The sequence below is a fragment of the Carassius auratus genome, unplaced genomic scaffold (assembly GCF_003368295.1).
Source record: "Carassius auratus strain Wakin unplaced genomic scaffold, ASM336829v1 scaf_tig00214327, whole genome shotgun sequence".
Lineage (NCBI taxonomy): Eukaryota > Metazoa > Chordata > Actinopteri > Cypriniformes > Cyprinidae > Carassius > Carassius auratus.
Genome location: NW_020527617.1, coordinates 1,393,272 through 1,408,585, shown reverse-complemented (window position 1 = coordinate 1,408,585; position 15,314 = coordinate 1,393,272). Strand labels below are relative to the sequence as shown.

The following is a 15,314-nucleotide window of genomic DNA, read 5'->3' as shown; positions in this document are numbered from 1 at the left end:
TGCATCGGGCACCGCCTCGGGAACTGCATCGAGCACCGCCTCGGGAACTGCATCGAGCACCGCCTCGGGAACTGCATCGGGCTCCGCCTCGGGAACTGCATAGGGCACCGCCTCGGAAACAGCATCGGGCACCGCCTCGGGAACTGCATCGGGAACTGCATCAGGCTTCGCCTCGGGAACTGCATCGGGCACCGCCTCGGGAACTGCATCGGGCACCGCCTCGGAAACAGTATCGGGCACCGCCTCGGGAACTGCATCGGGCACCGCCTCGGGAACTGCATCGGGCTCCGCCTCGGGAACTGCATCGGGCACCGCCTCGGAAACAGCATCGGGAACTGCATCGGGCTTCGCCTCGGGAACTGCATCGGGCTTCGCCTCGGGAACTGCATCGGGCTCCGCCTCGGGAACTGCATCGGGCTCCGCCTCGGGAACAGCATCGGGCTCCGCCTCGGGAACAGCATCGGGCACCGCCTCGGGAACTGCATCGGGCACCGCCTCGGAAACTGCATCGGGCACCGCCTCGGGAACTGCATCGAGCACCGCCTCGGGAACTGCATCGAGCACCGCCTCGGGAACTGTATCGGGCTCCGCCTCGGGAACTGCATAGGGCACCGCCTCGGAAACAGCATCGGGCACCGCCTCGGGAACTGCATCGGGAACTGCATCGGGCTTCGCCTCGGGAACTGCATCGGGCTCCGCCTCGGGAACTGCATCGGGCACCGCCTCGGGAACGACCTCGGCCTCGGGAACAGCATCGGGCACCGCCTCGGGAACTGCATCGGGCTCCGCCTCGGGAACAGCATCGGGCTCTGCCTCGGGAACAGCATCGGGCTCCGCCTCGGGAACTGCATCGGGCACCGCCTCGGGAACTGCATCGGGCACCGCCTCGGAAACAGCATCGGGCACCGCCTCGGGAACTGCATCGAGCACCGCCTCGGAAACTGCATCGGGCACCGCCTCGGAAACTGCATCGAGCACCGCCTCGGGAACTGCATCGAGCACCGCCTCGGGAACTGCATCGGGCTCCGCCTCGGGAACTGCATAGGGCACCGCCTCGGAAACAGCATCGGGCACCGCCTCGGGAACTGCATCGGGAACTGCATCGGGCTTCGCCTCGGGAACTGCATCGGGCACCGCCTCGGGAACTGCATCGGGCACCGCCTCGGAAACAGCATCGGGCACCGCCTCGGGAACTGCATCGGGCACCGCCTCGGGAACTGCATCGGGCTCCGCCTCGGGAACTGCATCGGGCACCGCCTCGGAAACAGCATCGGGCACCGCCTCGGGAACTGCATCGGGCACCGCCTCGGGAACTGCATCGGGCTCCGCCTCGGGAACTGCAGCTGCCTGTCTCCTCCTCCGCCCTCTACGATGGGGAGTCGGTGGCGTTGAGTCGGCCATCTTGTGCTGTGGTGCTGGGCTGGCGGCCATCTTGGGCTGTGACGCTAGGTTGGCGGCCATCTTGGGCTGTGGGGCTGGGCTGGTGGCCATCTTGGGTTGTGGGGCTGGGTTGGCGGCCATCCTGTGCTGTGGGGTTGGGCTGGCGCCCATCTTGTGCTGTGGGGCTGAGCTGGCAGCCTTGTCTGGACACTCTGGTGTGGTTGTTGCATCCCACTGGGCACGATGGTGCAGGTAATTGGTAAACCCCCAAAAGTCCAGTATCTCTAACCCCTTCATCTCCCATGAAGGTAAAGGATCATCCAGGCAATTATTAAATAAATCCTTTAGTGCTGCATCATTGTAACCTAGCCCGACTGCCATAGTCCAAAACAATTGCGCCAGGCCACCCACCTCACTTCCCTCTTGATGAAGGGTGATTAAGTTCTGGTATCTCCCCCTCCGTTCCTCCATGGTGGCTGGGGAACCGATTCGAAATCCCACACCGCTGGATCTAGGCATGACGGAGTCCTTCTGTCACGATAGGTATTGGGGAAAAACACAAAGAGAGGGTAGATCCAAATGCAGGTAAGGGTTTTATTTAAACAGAGGGGTAAATACAAAATAAACAGTCATGAGAGACAAATCAAACAAAAAGGGAACCGGATGAAACGGGGAACTCGGAAGAACGGAAAGGTAGAGGAAGTCTGGTGGAACGAGAGAATGAGACACATAGGGAAGACAAAGCAAGACTGATGGACCTGAAACACAATGACATCAGACAAGGACTCCGTGACATAGACTAAGACAGACTGGGTATTTATACACAGAAGGATAATTGGGAAACAGGAGACAGGTGGGGTGAACAATCAATCAGGTAACAAGGAGGAAGGTGACCATATAAGGGAACAGGAAGTGATCTGGGACAGGCACCGTGAGAAGGAGGACATCTAGTGGAACCCCGGGGAACAACAACCCAGACACTGTGACACTTCCCCTCCAACCATACCACCACCACCAGGATGGTCCCTCCTAAAACGTCACGGGGGTCGGCTGCGCCCCTGCCTTCATCTTCAGGCAGGAAATACTGAATCCGTACCCTCGGACAGCTATTTACGAATGGGGCCTACGCCAAATACAAACATACAGCTTGCTGGGTCATAAATAAATGTATGAATTGTTTCAATATCTTCTCCGAGTCTTTCTGGTAGAACTTAAAGTGATAGTTCACCTAAAACTGAAAACTCTGTCATCATTTACTCACCCTTAATTAGTTCCAAACATGTATGAGTTTGATTCTTCTAATTATATATTTAAAAAAATAAAATAAAATAAAATAAAAATAATATTAATAATAATTTGAAGAATGTTGGTAACCAAACAGTTGCTGATAGCCATTGACTTCCATATTACATTTTTATTTTTCTACTATGGAAGTCGATGGCAACCAGTTACTGTTTGGTTACCAACATTATCTTCTTTTATGTTCAACAAAATTTTGGGGGGAACTGTCCCTTTAAGTTTTATAAAGAGTAGGACAGATTTCAGAGTCACATATCCTCAGATTGTATAAAGTACCACAAATAATTTTTTATTTATTATTTTTTATAAAATAACAGATTATAGAAGCTGAAATTAAACATAGGAGAGGCTGAAGCCCCCTATATAGTGTCTATAATTGCCTCTGTTTTTCATAATAACTGCAATAAAAGCTGTATATTTCAGTGGCCCATAGTTATTAAGTTAGACACACTACAGACGCCAGCAGAGGCGATAATGAGGTAATTTGAATTTACCAATTAATTAGGATGCAACTGGCAAAATCAGAGCCAGAGTGTTTTTAAGAACAGACAACAAGAAGGAAACTTCCTTTTAAAACCCAGCCTCAGCATCCTTCATTTTCTTTAGGCCGGCTGCTCCAGCTAATTTTCTTGAGATCATCAGGTGAGCGGAGCAGCACAGAGGAAGGAGAGGTACTAGGCACGTTGTGACACACACACACACACACGTGTTTATACTGTCTCAGGCATGCAGCGCTCTCTAGCATGCAATCATCCAGGTGCTGGAACAAAACAGCTCATTCTGCATTCTAAATTCCTCCCTCTATAAAGAGCTGCCAACCCCCATGGTGGGCCATGCAGCAGACCCTCCTCGTCACACAAACGCAGTGAGTCAGAGACGCTCAAAATACACACACACACAAATTCACACGCACACACAGGTTTGTGACGGTTTAAACTCGCATCTGTCCCCTTTCTGCACAAAAATAAAGGCCTGGGTCAATGGTCTGCTGGATACCTGGTCTATTAACAATTAATACCACTTATGCTAGATATTCAATACCAAGGATGGCTGTGTCACAATGAAAGCACGTAAACAGCGTTTAAAATCTGAATAGTCTAATATGTGATTTGCATAGAGTCGAACATATCTCAATGTTATGATAATATCACCACTTGTTCTGTTCTGCTGTCGCAGACAATCCCCTGAAAGAGCCAGACATTCAGTCAAAGATAATGAATTGAAAATATCCACTCATCTTCTGCTCACATGTACATGTACAGATACTGTATTTTTAGCTAAATCTGAGTGGCTTGCCTGTCCTGCCGGGTCTGTTCGGCTGTGGTCTCCATGGCACACTCCAGAGAGCTCTGGAGGGACTGCAGCTGACTGGTGGTCTCCTTCAACAGGAAACGTGTCACAAACTGCTCCAGATGCGTAGCCCCTTGATAGTCCTGCAGATTAAAGACAGAGGTATCATTATCACGGCTGCTCTAGAATGAGCTTTGAACATACACTGGCATTTTAGATTTACTAAAATATGAATGAATGCTAATTTATTAACAATTTATATTAAGTACACACTAATAAAGTACTTATAAATCATTTGCAAACTATTAGTTTATAGTTAATTCATAGCTTATAGTTAATACTTTAATAGACTCTATACAAATAGTGAGTTCTTCATTCATTGTCACTGTAATTAACCAATTATTTTTGTTTAATTAGTTCATATGTAAAGAGTTAGATAATGCTTTGTTAACTTATTAACCATAAATTCTTCTCACCTTATATTTTGTCATGGAAAATGTGTGTGTGTGTGTGTTTGTGTGTGTGTGCGTGTGTGTGTGTGTGTGTGTGTGTGTGTGTGTGTGTGTGCGTGCGTGCGTGTGTGTGTGTGTGTGTGTGTAAATATATATACATAGCTGCACCAGTTGCACTCCCTAAGGACAATTTGTATTTGTAATCCAGGTACATGAATGAATATAAGAATATAAATATATCTCAAACTGGATTGTATCCAAGCTCTTTATCTTTTTGGGTGAGATTTTATTTCACATGCGTGGGCTCAAAGGCAAGGCTGCATGGGTATGTTATTTGCACAAGATACGTTAGTTATTCAACGTTAGGAATCAACAACCACCTCTATAATTATGTTGTGCACCAAAGCAAGCGTGTTCTGTCACAAAGTATAAGCCATTATTAAAGCCAAGAGCATCCCTCAGCTAACAGGACACATAATTCTTCTAAACATCCAGTTATGAAACAGGTGCTGCACACCACATCTATTATGAACTTGCTCAAGATGTTGACAGTCACAGATCCAACCGATCCACCAACACCTGTATTTACGATGACGGTTAAACACGCAGACTTTTACAATAACCTCAGCATGCGCTGCAACCAAGACCTGCATAAGCTGAATCTCTTTAATGTGTGATGCCCTAAAATTACAAAATGAGATACTATAAGGTAAGTGATTCATGTTACAAAGATCTCATTCTTATATATATTCTTATATATATATATATATATATATATATATATATATATACAGTACACTATAAACACAATCACTATCTGTTGTTGCTCATGATTAATGGTGCTGATGCAATATAGACGTGCTCATTATCAAGTGGTGTGAAGAGAGAGAGATCAAAGAAAATTCTTTTGTTCACACCTTGTTTTTTTCTCTATCACCATGAGGTAGAATGAGTATGATTTGGCCTCTCATAATCAGTCTTTGCATTCATAATCATCCAAGAGTGAATTAAATGTTAAATCTTTCTTAAATATGGACATGTCCAATTCATTGTGAACACATTTTCTATTGAAACAAAAAGTCAGGTACAATAGAGCTTTAAATTAATAAATAAGCAAATTAATTATAATTATTTAATGTGTGGGTTAGCTTGGTCCATTTTTTCCAGAATAGAGAACAGTATTGTAGCACTATCCACTAGCCATAATATATATATATATATATATATATATATATATATATATATATATATATATATATATTATGGCTAGTGGATAGTGCTACAATTAATAACCAGTGGTGATTCAAAAACTACACAATTGTTTAAATATTTTAAGGACAGCATACAGACATTAAAATGATGTCTGTTCTACTCCATCTTCTCGCACTATTTCTCTCTTTGAGGTTCAATACTGGGAATTGGGCTCTTGTCTTGTAAATCAAAAGTGTTATTCCTCATGCTCTTTGAACAGCATCAAATCACAACTAAATTCTGGCTGAACAAAGACAGCACCAGTTCAATGCACCTAAAACTTTATACCATGCAGTGATAAAACAATAAATCACAATTTGCTCCTCTCTCTCATCATCTTCAACAGAAGGCCACTTCATTTTTTTTTACTGCTCTTTTGCTCACAGTAATGCTGAAGATTTAGAAGCAAATGGCAGTAGTCTTTCACAAAAAAGTGCCATTGAACTCATTGATCGTGTTACACATCCTCTGTCTGCCTCACTAATGAAGCAGCATAATGAAATGGCACAGCACTGCCCTTCATGCCGATGACTCTGTTTCTGAGAAGCTCACATGCATTAAGTGACATGTCTGCTGGGCCTGGAGTCAGCGCTTGGCTAATTCATTATCTGTGCGAGGCAGCAGACAGTCTCAGTTAAATGGCTCGGTGGGAACTGAAGCACGCAGCTCATACCTGGACATTCCTCTGATGGTCAGTGTGAACTGTGACGATTAAATTACTGACATCAGATACTCTGCAAGATGTCAATGCTGATAACCACAGACACCACTGCACATCTATAAGAGTACGACAGCAGCCAATAACCCAATCAATACATCAAATTCTCCAAAACTGGTCACCAATCTTACCATTACATTTCATATTTGAAATCTGACAACAACCGTCAAATAAATGTGTTTCTTTTGCTCCATTAGCATTAAAAGAGCGTATTTTTCCATGCACAGTCCTAAACGCACGCCTCCAGAATGCTAACTGTTTCTATAGCAACCGGAACTTCTGACTGCAGCTTCAGTGACGAGATGAATTTACTGATTGTCGATTGGCTCTTTTATTCAGAAGGCGTGGCTTGCATCGATAGAGAGGCCATATTGAGTGTTGCATTTGTCCTTATTCAAAACTACATGATTGACACATCTTGGGTCTTTGGCAATAACCAAGCACATTATAGAAATTTATTGAAGTTAATTACTGTGACAATCACTTATTAACAAGTATTATTCAATTATTGTTCACAAATCATAGATTAAACATACAAGATCGCTATTAAATCTTTGTATATGAACATTTGATTGGGAGTAGCAGCCCTAAAGTGTCAACACTACTAACTGTATATGCATTTTTCAGTATGTGACAATAGTTAGTATTGTAAAATATATATATATATATATATATATATATATATATATATATATATATATATATATATATATATATATATATATATAATGTAATTTTTCTACCGTAGTGTAATGTGATAAAAAAAAACTATTGCCACTGTGTATCAATATCCAGCCTATTTTATATTTATCAATGTGTGGGATTTTAATTTCATTAACTCCTGAAAGTAATAACTAGAAGAAAGTGTAGTAAACAAAAGTATGTGCTACAAACCATGCAAGTAATTTGATTCTTTTCTCTCTCTCTCTCTCTCTCTCTTTTTTTGTGAAATACATATATTTACTTAAAAGTATATGTTGCTGTGTACTACCAAATAGCTTTTAATAAATTATGAATACAAATATTTATTATTTATTGTATTTTTAATATAAAAATATCTGTTTAAATGCTATGTAATGCATTCACCACTGTGTTATTTTAGTATCAATGATATTTTAAATTAGATCATTTGTTTTCATTTTATTTTTAGTTAAAGTTTTAGTAATTTTGTAACTGCTATTGGAAATTTTGTTTTAATTTTTTTTTAACATATGTCTATATAGTTTACGTTTATTTAGTTTTGGTTTTTTTAACACTTAAATGTAAACTAAACAAAGATGAGAAATGTTGCCTTGGCAAATAACTGCAGTATATATATTATTTTCCATTTAAGCTTTTATATATAATTCTATTTCAGTCAATGCTTATTTCAAGTATTGAAAAATTAAAAACTAAAAAAGTTTTTAGTCTTAAGTTATGATAATAACCCCTGATTTAACCTAATTAAAAGGCTTGTTGTTGTTCTTTTTCAAATACATTTAAAGCACTGAATCATCTAACAGTTCTTCCCCTCTTAAAAGTTCAAGCTACTTTCATTATTAGACTCTGGTGTAGCTTAAGTGTAGTTTATATAACAGCAGAAACGAAACGATTCTTGAGGTAACTCAAAAGTGGTCCTCAATGCTGTGGGTGACGTCCGAATGTTCACAAACACCAGTCCTCAGCTATATCAAACCTCACTGAGTGCAGAACCATGAGTATACCACAATGAGTGCTAATAATGTTCCCTCAAGAGTCTTCTCAGTTTTACAGTGCGGTTTGTGGCCACATAATTGCTTGATTTTTGAGCGTAGTCTGATTATTCTAAACAAATAGCATTCATTTTTATAATAATGCAAAATGAATAAAGCACTTTATCATATTGAGATCAAACAGTTTTATCTCTCCAGCAGCAGGTTATCAGACAGATGTGAGTCTGAGCGTGTGCAGATCTATCTTCATCCGCTCCCACCGTGCACGACGTGAACAGCTTTATAACCACACACCTAGCGGCCACATTAGAGGCCTGGGAACATGCTGCGTGTGATTAAGATAAGACACTGAATACTAATTTTAGTGCTTACAGGTTTCACGTCTATCTGCTGCCTACTCACAAACACTCAAGAGTTAAAAACAGGTGGCAGCGGCCACATAAACACACAAAGGTTATATACGTTCAAGTACACAGCTAATACTGTTTCAGTCAGAGGATGGCCAGATATACATTAGATAAGGAAACTATTTCCCATCTCTTCTCATAGATGTTATTTCAGATGTAATGGAGCTCATTAGTTGAACCTTCTGTGCGGTAAAAAATGAAGGCAACTCACTTTCTTGGTTTTGTCCATGGCTTTCAGTATGGATACGTTCAGGTCTTCCAAGGCAGCGAGGACATTTTCATATTCTCCAAGATGCTGAGAGAAGTATTCTAAAAGAAAGAGAGATACATCTGGCAGTGTTTTCATAAAAACACATTTCGAACATCACTTGATAAAATAATGTACATTGGCATTACAATGGAATAAGAGTTTACATAGAATATCTTTTCATCACTACGTATGTATATACATTGTATTTATCTAATGCAAAAAGTACATATTTATACTTGATGTATGCACTTTTCGTTTTAATACTTTACTTTATAAGTTACTTTCTTCCTTTTCATTCATTGAAGTTGGTAGGGTTTTTTTTTTAATGTTTTTTTAAATAATGCTCTTATGATCATATCGTTTCTTCAGAGTATCTTTTCATCATTACAGTGCACCTTCCAGTAATACTGTCAATAAAAAGTATGAACTCTTACCACACAGCTCATCCGTGTCCACATTGCTGTAAACAGACCATAAGTACACATGTTAATTTATTTTCCACAACATGAATGTTACATGGTAAAATCTAAACGTGATCTAATGTTTTGTGCTGATTTCAAGCTATGCAGACAGTGCCTCACTCAAACGCAGGTCCTTTGGGACAGTGATGTTTTTCTAATGAGAGAGGGTCATACTCAGAGAGCTAATCTCTAACCCTAAATAACACCCACCGGGACAACACTGAGTGCACTGACATCTCCATGTCTCAAACCTGGTCTGAAGGCAATAAGAAACATCTGCTGTACACTATCAGTAATCTTCATATCTCCTCTAATATCTACCTGTTCCTCCAGACGTTACACCATAGATAGACAGACCTCTGTGTATTGGACAATAATTCATCTATAATTGTTTGCTCTCATATGATGGTGGTTAAAAATTTCATTCGGTTAAAAGCATTATTGTCTACAAGGATTGAAATTGACATAAAAATGTTTCAGTGTGGACATAAAAAACCCTGAGCTCTTCTCACACCTAAAGGTGATATTTTAATGGTTGGGTTACTTTCAAGGAAAGATTTATGCATTCTGCTGAGAAAATGTTCTCAAGGAATCCTCCTTCCAGGATTCTCTGTATGTGACCAATGAATTGTGATCATCTATAAACTGACAAACTGATCTGTGATGGTGGAACGGATATATTTAGATAAAGACCTCTGTCATTCATCAGGATGCTTAAGTCATGCTTTAAGTTATTTTCTCAGCCATATCAAACAGATATGATATTGCCTGAGATACATATGATAGTGCCCCTCATTATAAGATTGCATGTGGCTGCCAATTTCCACAAACAGAGTACAAAATAAGACATGAAACTCTTAAAACTGTTTTATACAGTAAAAAAAAATTACTAGTGGGTTCTTGTTATTAAATAATAATAATAATAATAATAATAATAATAATAATAATAATAATAATAATAATAATAATAATAAACAAATATCAAAATCAATGACAAAGATATTTAAATAAAATATATTTTCATAAAATATTATTTTAAAATAAAATAAAATTTATCAATAAAGTTGATGAATGAACAATGCAGTCAACACTTACATTTGTGTAAAATTCAAAGATTTTATTATTATTATTTTTTTACTTGTCTCCCTGTCTTGCTGTGTTTGGATTTCACAATTTTAATGACATTTTTCATTCATTCTTTTTTTATTTTGTGTAGAAAATCATGCAGTAACACGTTTGCACAAAATAGTTTAATAATTAAAAATAATTATTACAATCAATTGACTGCCGGTTCTACAAACTATGTCAAATTATGACCTCAGTTACTGACATTTGATGTGTTTTCATATCAGGTTAATTTTGCATAATACTTCATTTTAGATAACTAATAGCTCTCTCTCAAAAAAAAAAAAAGACACACATGGGATTTGGGATCATACTTTGTTGACATTTTCCTGAGAAAGTTATCTGGTTCACACTTTAATCATTACTGTCTATTACAATGAATAATTGCTGCTTGACCCAAAACAGCATTATACATGTGCTGAGGGTGAGAGCCAACCATTATGTTGGCACAGGAAAGTCATTTTTTTGTTCTTTGAAATACTATATCAAACCAAATCTGGTCCAGCCTCACAATGAATGGGAAATAAATCAGAAGCACTTTCTCATCAAACACCTACTAAAGGGAGCATGTACCAGCCAGGAGAGCTGCTGCTATGGAAACCAATATGACTTAAGTGACATGGAATCATTCTGCGAGGAGGTGAAGGCAAGATGAAGATCTGCTCCCTAGAACGTATACTACACAGACTGCTTTAAACACTACACAGACATACTAGGAAATATTGGCCATTATTTTGGGTGAGCCCATATACAAATACAAATGACTATTTTTCCCGTGGTGTTTCATGCATTATTTCAGCACAAATTAAAACATTAAAATTTCATTTTAAAAAATCTCAGAATAAAGCATACATGCTTTTTTGTTACAAAATCATACAGCAAGAAAAATTTATATTGTAATCTAATCTTCTTAGTATTTGTGGTTATCCGTATTTAGGGCTGGGAGTCGATTCCAAAGAGAATCGATTCTTTGAGTCAGAGGCTGATGATTTGTGAACTCTCTAAATTGTCCATTACTCTATCAAATAACTAAAGACATATATATTCTGAGAGTCAATACAGTGAGATTCTGGTTGTGTCTAGTGTACTTGTGTCCGAGTGTTGAATTTTGGACACATGTGGCAGTACGGTTCCATTTTGTTATGGGCTCTGTGTTCAAAAACGGCCATTTTTGAAAGATTGCCGTGAGGACCTCCAAAGGGTTTAATTAGCCTAACCCAAACTGGTGCTTTGTCATTAGTATGTGCATGTGAATGAAAAGCAGTAACACTTACTTTGTGTTATGAGTGTCAATTGCATGGAAAAGCTCCTTTAATTCATCTCCGGACAGAACACCATCTGAGAAGTAAGCCTGGAACTCGTCAAAGGACAGCTTCCCATCATCTTTTGAGAGGAAAATATAGTTTAAAGGTTGCCTTGAAAAAATATCTGACTCATAAAAGTATTTCAGATTTAATAAAGACAGCACTGAATCTATAAATGAGAAAGCAAGCAAAGTTCGTCATCTATCAGACGGTGCCAATTTATGCAAGTCAGATCTCAGATGCTTGGGAAAACATGAACACACAAGACAATGTTTGCAGCAGGGCTGAGGGCTTGTGTTAGTTGGTGAAGACCCCAGATGTTTTCAAACCAACAGTGACAGGTGAGTCATGCCAGCATGAACTCAAAATAGAATACATTTGTGTACTGCTGCACATGCCATGTGCTACACACCTACTAATATATAATATGAAATAAAATGCAATGGAAGAGCCTCAGAATGAACATAATATGAGGAAAAGGGAATAATAGTGTTTATATTTTCATGTTTATTATCGTGAAGCTGCTTTGAAACAAATCTGTATCATATAAAGTACGTATACAGATGACTTGTCCTGACTGTGCTTTGAAATTGCATTGATTGACAAGAACGTATTCAGTATTACAGAGCTAGAACTTAATATAAATGCTTCAAAATATTGTTTACATACTGTATATATGTGCTGTAAGTGTAACAGAAAGTTCATATTGTTACAAACACGCCAGGTTCCACCTCCACACAATCATAGCGCACACCCTCACCTGAATACTAGATTACCACCACCTGTTCCTCATCACCCACTCATCAGCGCTGCACCATAAAAGCCATACAAACGCAATCAGTCTTTGTCTGGTCAGGTTCGCAACAAGATCATTCCTGTATGCTTACTATTAGGACTACTGTGGGCAGATTTACTTTGAACTCAAAATAACCCAGTTATCCAGTCTTATTCTAGCTTCATCGACCATTTCCGAGACCTTTTCGACAGACCTGCCTGGGATTCTTCGATAGGTGAGAAGCTGTACAATTTAAAACAAGGGAAAATGTCTGTCAATGAATATGCCTTGCAGTTCAGAACTCTGGCGGCCTCCAGTGGATGGAACGAACAGGCTTTGCTAACGACAGTTGCATCTCGCTGCATTCGAGGATACCATCGGCCTCGAGCGATTCATCCAGCTGTCCATCTGCTTCGCCACTCGTATGCAGTCTTGCTTAGAAGAGCGCCAGGGCCAGACGCATTCCTCCGCTCCACTCTGCCGACCAGAAAACGTCAACTCCCCAGAACCAGCCAGCAAACCCATGATGGTCGATTCCTACCGCCTCACTATGGCGGAGCGTCAAAGACTGCTGGCCCAGAATCTTTGCCTTTACTGTGCAGCTCCGGGGGATACCATAGCAGTGTGCCCCGTCCATCCTCCTCGTCACATGGTGAGTGCCATTCTCCCTTCAAGATCCCAAATGAAACCACTCACCACTGTTGTGACACTTACCTCCTCAATTCTGGGTCAGCCGGCAACTTCATCTCCGGTGCCCTCTGCCGTCAGCTCAAGCTCCCTACTACGGCCACGCCAGCCGCTTACCAGGTCCACATAATCACCGGCAAGATGTTGAGCAAGAAATACATACGTCACTGTGTGGGTCCCATCTCCCTCCAAACTGGACTTCTGCACCATGAGGAAATCCATCTGCTGGTTCTGGAGGATTCCACCGCTGAAGTCATCCTAGGGCGCCCATGGTTGGAGCAGCACAATCCCGTTATCTCCTGGAAGACGGAAGAGATCCTGAAGCGGGGCGAGGCTTGTTTTCAATCATGCATCTCTGGTTGCCCTATTCCAGTTGAACATCCCCCCCCGAACCACTACCAGTCTACTCCACCTTTATTGAGAGCCCAGTCGAGAACCAATCCATCACCATTCCTCAGTGCTACGCCCCCTTCAGCGACGTCTTCTGCCCTAAGCGGGCCTCCAAGCTGCCTCCACACCGGCCGTGGGACTGTGATATTGATCTGCTGCCACAGGGACGGATATACCCCCATCCGTTCCCGAGGAGAAGGCCATGGAGGACTACATTAAGGAGGCGCTGGCACAAGGGTATATTCATCCATCTACCTCCCCTGCTGCCTCCAGCTTCTTCGTGGCTAAAAAGGATGGAGGTTTGCAGCCATGCATCGATTACAGAGCACTAAACAAGATAACTCTAAAATTTCGGTACCCACTTCCCCTCGTCCCTGCGGCCCTGGAACATCTCCATGGTGCCACTGTATTCACCAAGTTGGATTCATTCATAATTTCAGTACAATTACCAGCCCTCTTACCAATCTACTCTGCCAGAAACTCAAATCTCTCTCCTGGACTCCTACTGCCATTGAACCCTTCCAAGCCCTCAAGCAAGCCTTCATGACCACCCCACTCCTAGTGCATCCGGACCCCGATCGACCATTTGTGGTGGAAGTGGACGCCTCAACCACCGGAGTGGGAGCGGTCCTTTCCCAGCAGCAGGGGACTCCCAGCCGCTTCCATCCATGTGCCTTCTTCTCCAGGAAACTCAACCCGGTGGAGGTAAACTATGACATTGGGAATCGGGAATTGCTAGCTATCAAACTTGCCCTGGAGGAATGGAGATATTGGCTAGAGGGCGCCAAACACCCGTTTCAAGTTCTCACTGACCACAAGAACCTGGAATACCTTAAAGCAGCCAAGAGACTCAACCCCAGAAAGGCCCGCTGGGCGTTATTCTTCACCCGCTTCCAATTTACCATCTCTTACCGCCCAGGGGCAAAGAACGTGAAGGCAGATGCTCTGTCCAGATGTTACGCTCCCGAGGAAAAGACAGAAAATCCAGAACCCATCCTCCAGGATGATATCATAGTTGCTCCTATCACCTGGTCAGCTGAGACTTTTCCTCCTGCCGAACCTCTTAACGACACCCCGCCAGGTTTCCCACCAGGACACTTGTACATCCCAAGGACACGGTGCTCTCCACTTATCCACTCCATGCATACATCACTCGGCACTAGTCACCCGGGGGTCAATGAAACCCTCTCGTTCCTACGGGAAAGAACGTGAAGGCCGATGCTATGTCCAGATGTTACGCTCCTGAGGAAAAGACAGAAAATCCAGAACCCATCCTCCAGGATGATATCATAGTTGCTCCTATCACCTGGTCAGCTGAGACTCTTCCTCCTGCCGAACCTCCTAAAGACACCCCGCCAGGTTTCCCACCAGGACACTTGTAAATCCCAAGGACACGGCGCTCTCCACTTATCCACTCCATGCATACATCACTCGGCACTAGTCACCCGGGGGTCAATGAAACCCTCTCGTTCCTACGGGAACGCTTCTGGTGGCCCAACATGGCCTCGGATGTCAGAAGGTACATGAGTGGATGTACCAGCTGCGCCATGTCCAAGAGTCCTCGCCACCTACCATCTGACAAACTCCTTCCTCTGCCCATTCCTAATCGCCCGTGATCACACCTAGGGGTGGACTTCATTACGGACCTTCCACCCTCTGACAATAACACATGTATATTGGTAATGGTGGATAGATTTTCTAAAGCTTACCTACTGCCATGGAAACGGCCGAACTGATGTTCAACCATGTCTTCAGGTACTTCGGCATCCCAGGAGATTGTATTGGATCGAGGCCCCCAGTTCATCTCCCGGGTATGGAGAGCATTCCATTCCCT

General features: G+C 42.2%; 1 protein-coding gene across 1 annotated transcript in view; it reads right to left on the bottom strand.

Annotated features, from left to right (window-relative positions):
• Positions 1-15,314, bottom strand: part of LOC113091872 (N-terminal EF-hand calcium-binding protein 1-like) — a 34,298-nt gene that overhangs the window by 15,800 nt on the left and 3,184 nt on the right. Inside the window, exons 3-6 of the mRNA XM_026257542.1 lie at positions 11,599-11,707; positions 9,173-9,198; positions 8,700-8,797; positions 3,976-4,112 (exon numbers count right to left, since the gene is read on the bottom strand). Of these exons, the coding sequence (XP_026113327.1) occupies positions 3,976-4,112; positions 8,700-8,797; positions 9,173-9,198; positions 11,599-11,707 (370 nt within the window). The remainder of the gene's footprint in view (positions 1-3,975; positions 4,113-8,699; positions 8,798-9,172; positions 9,199-11,598; positions 11,708-15,314) is intronic.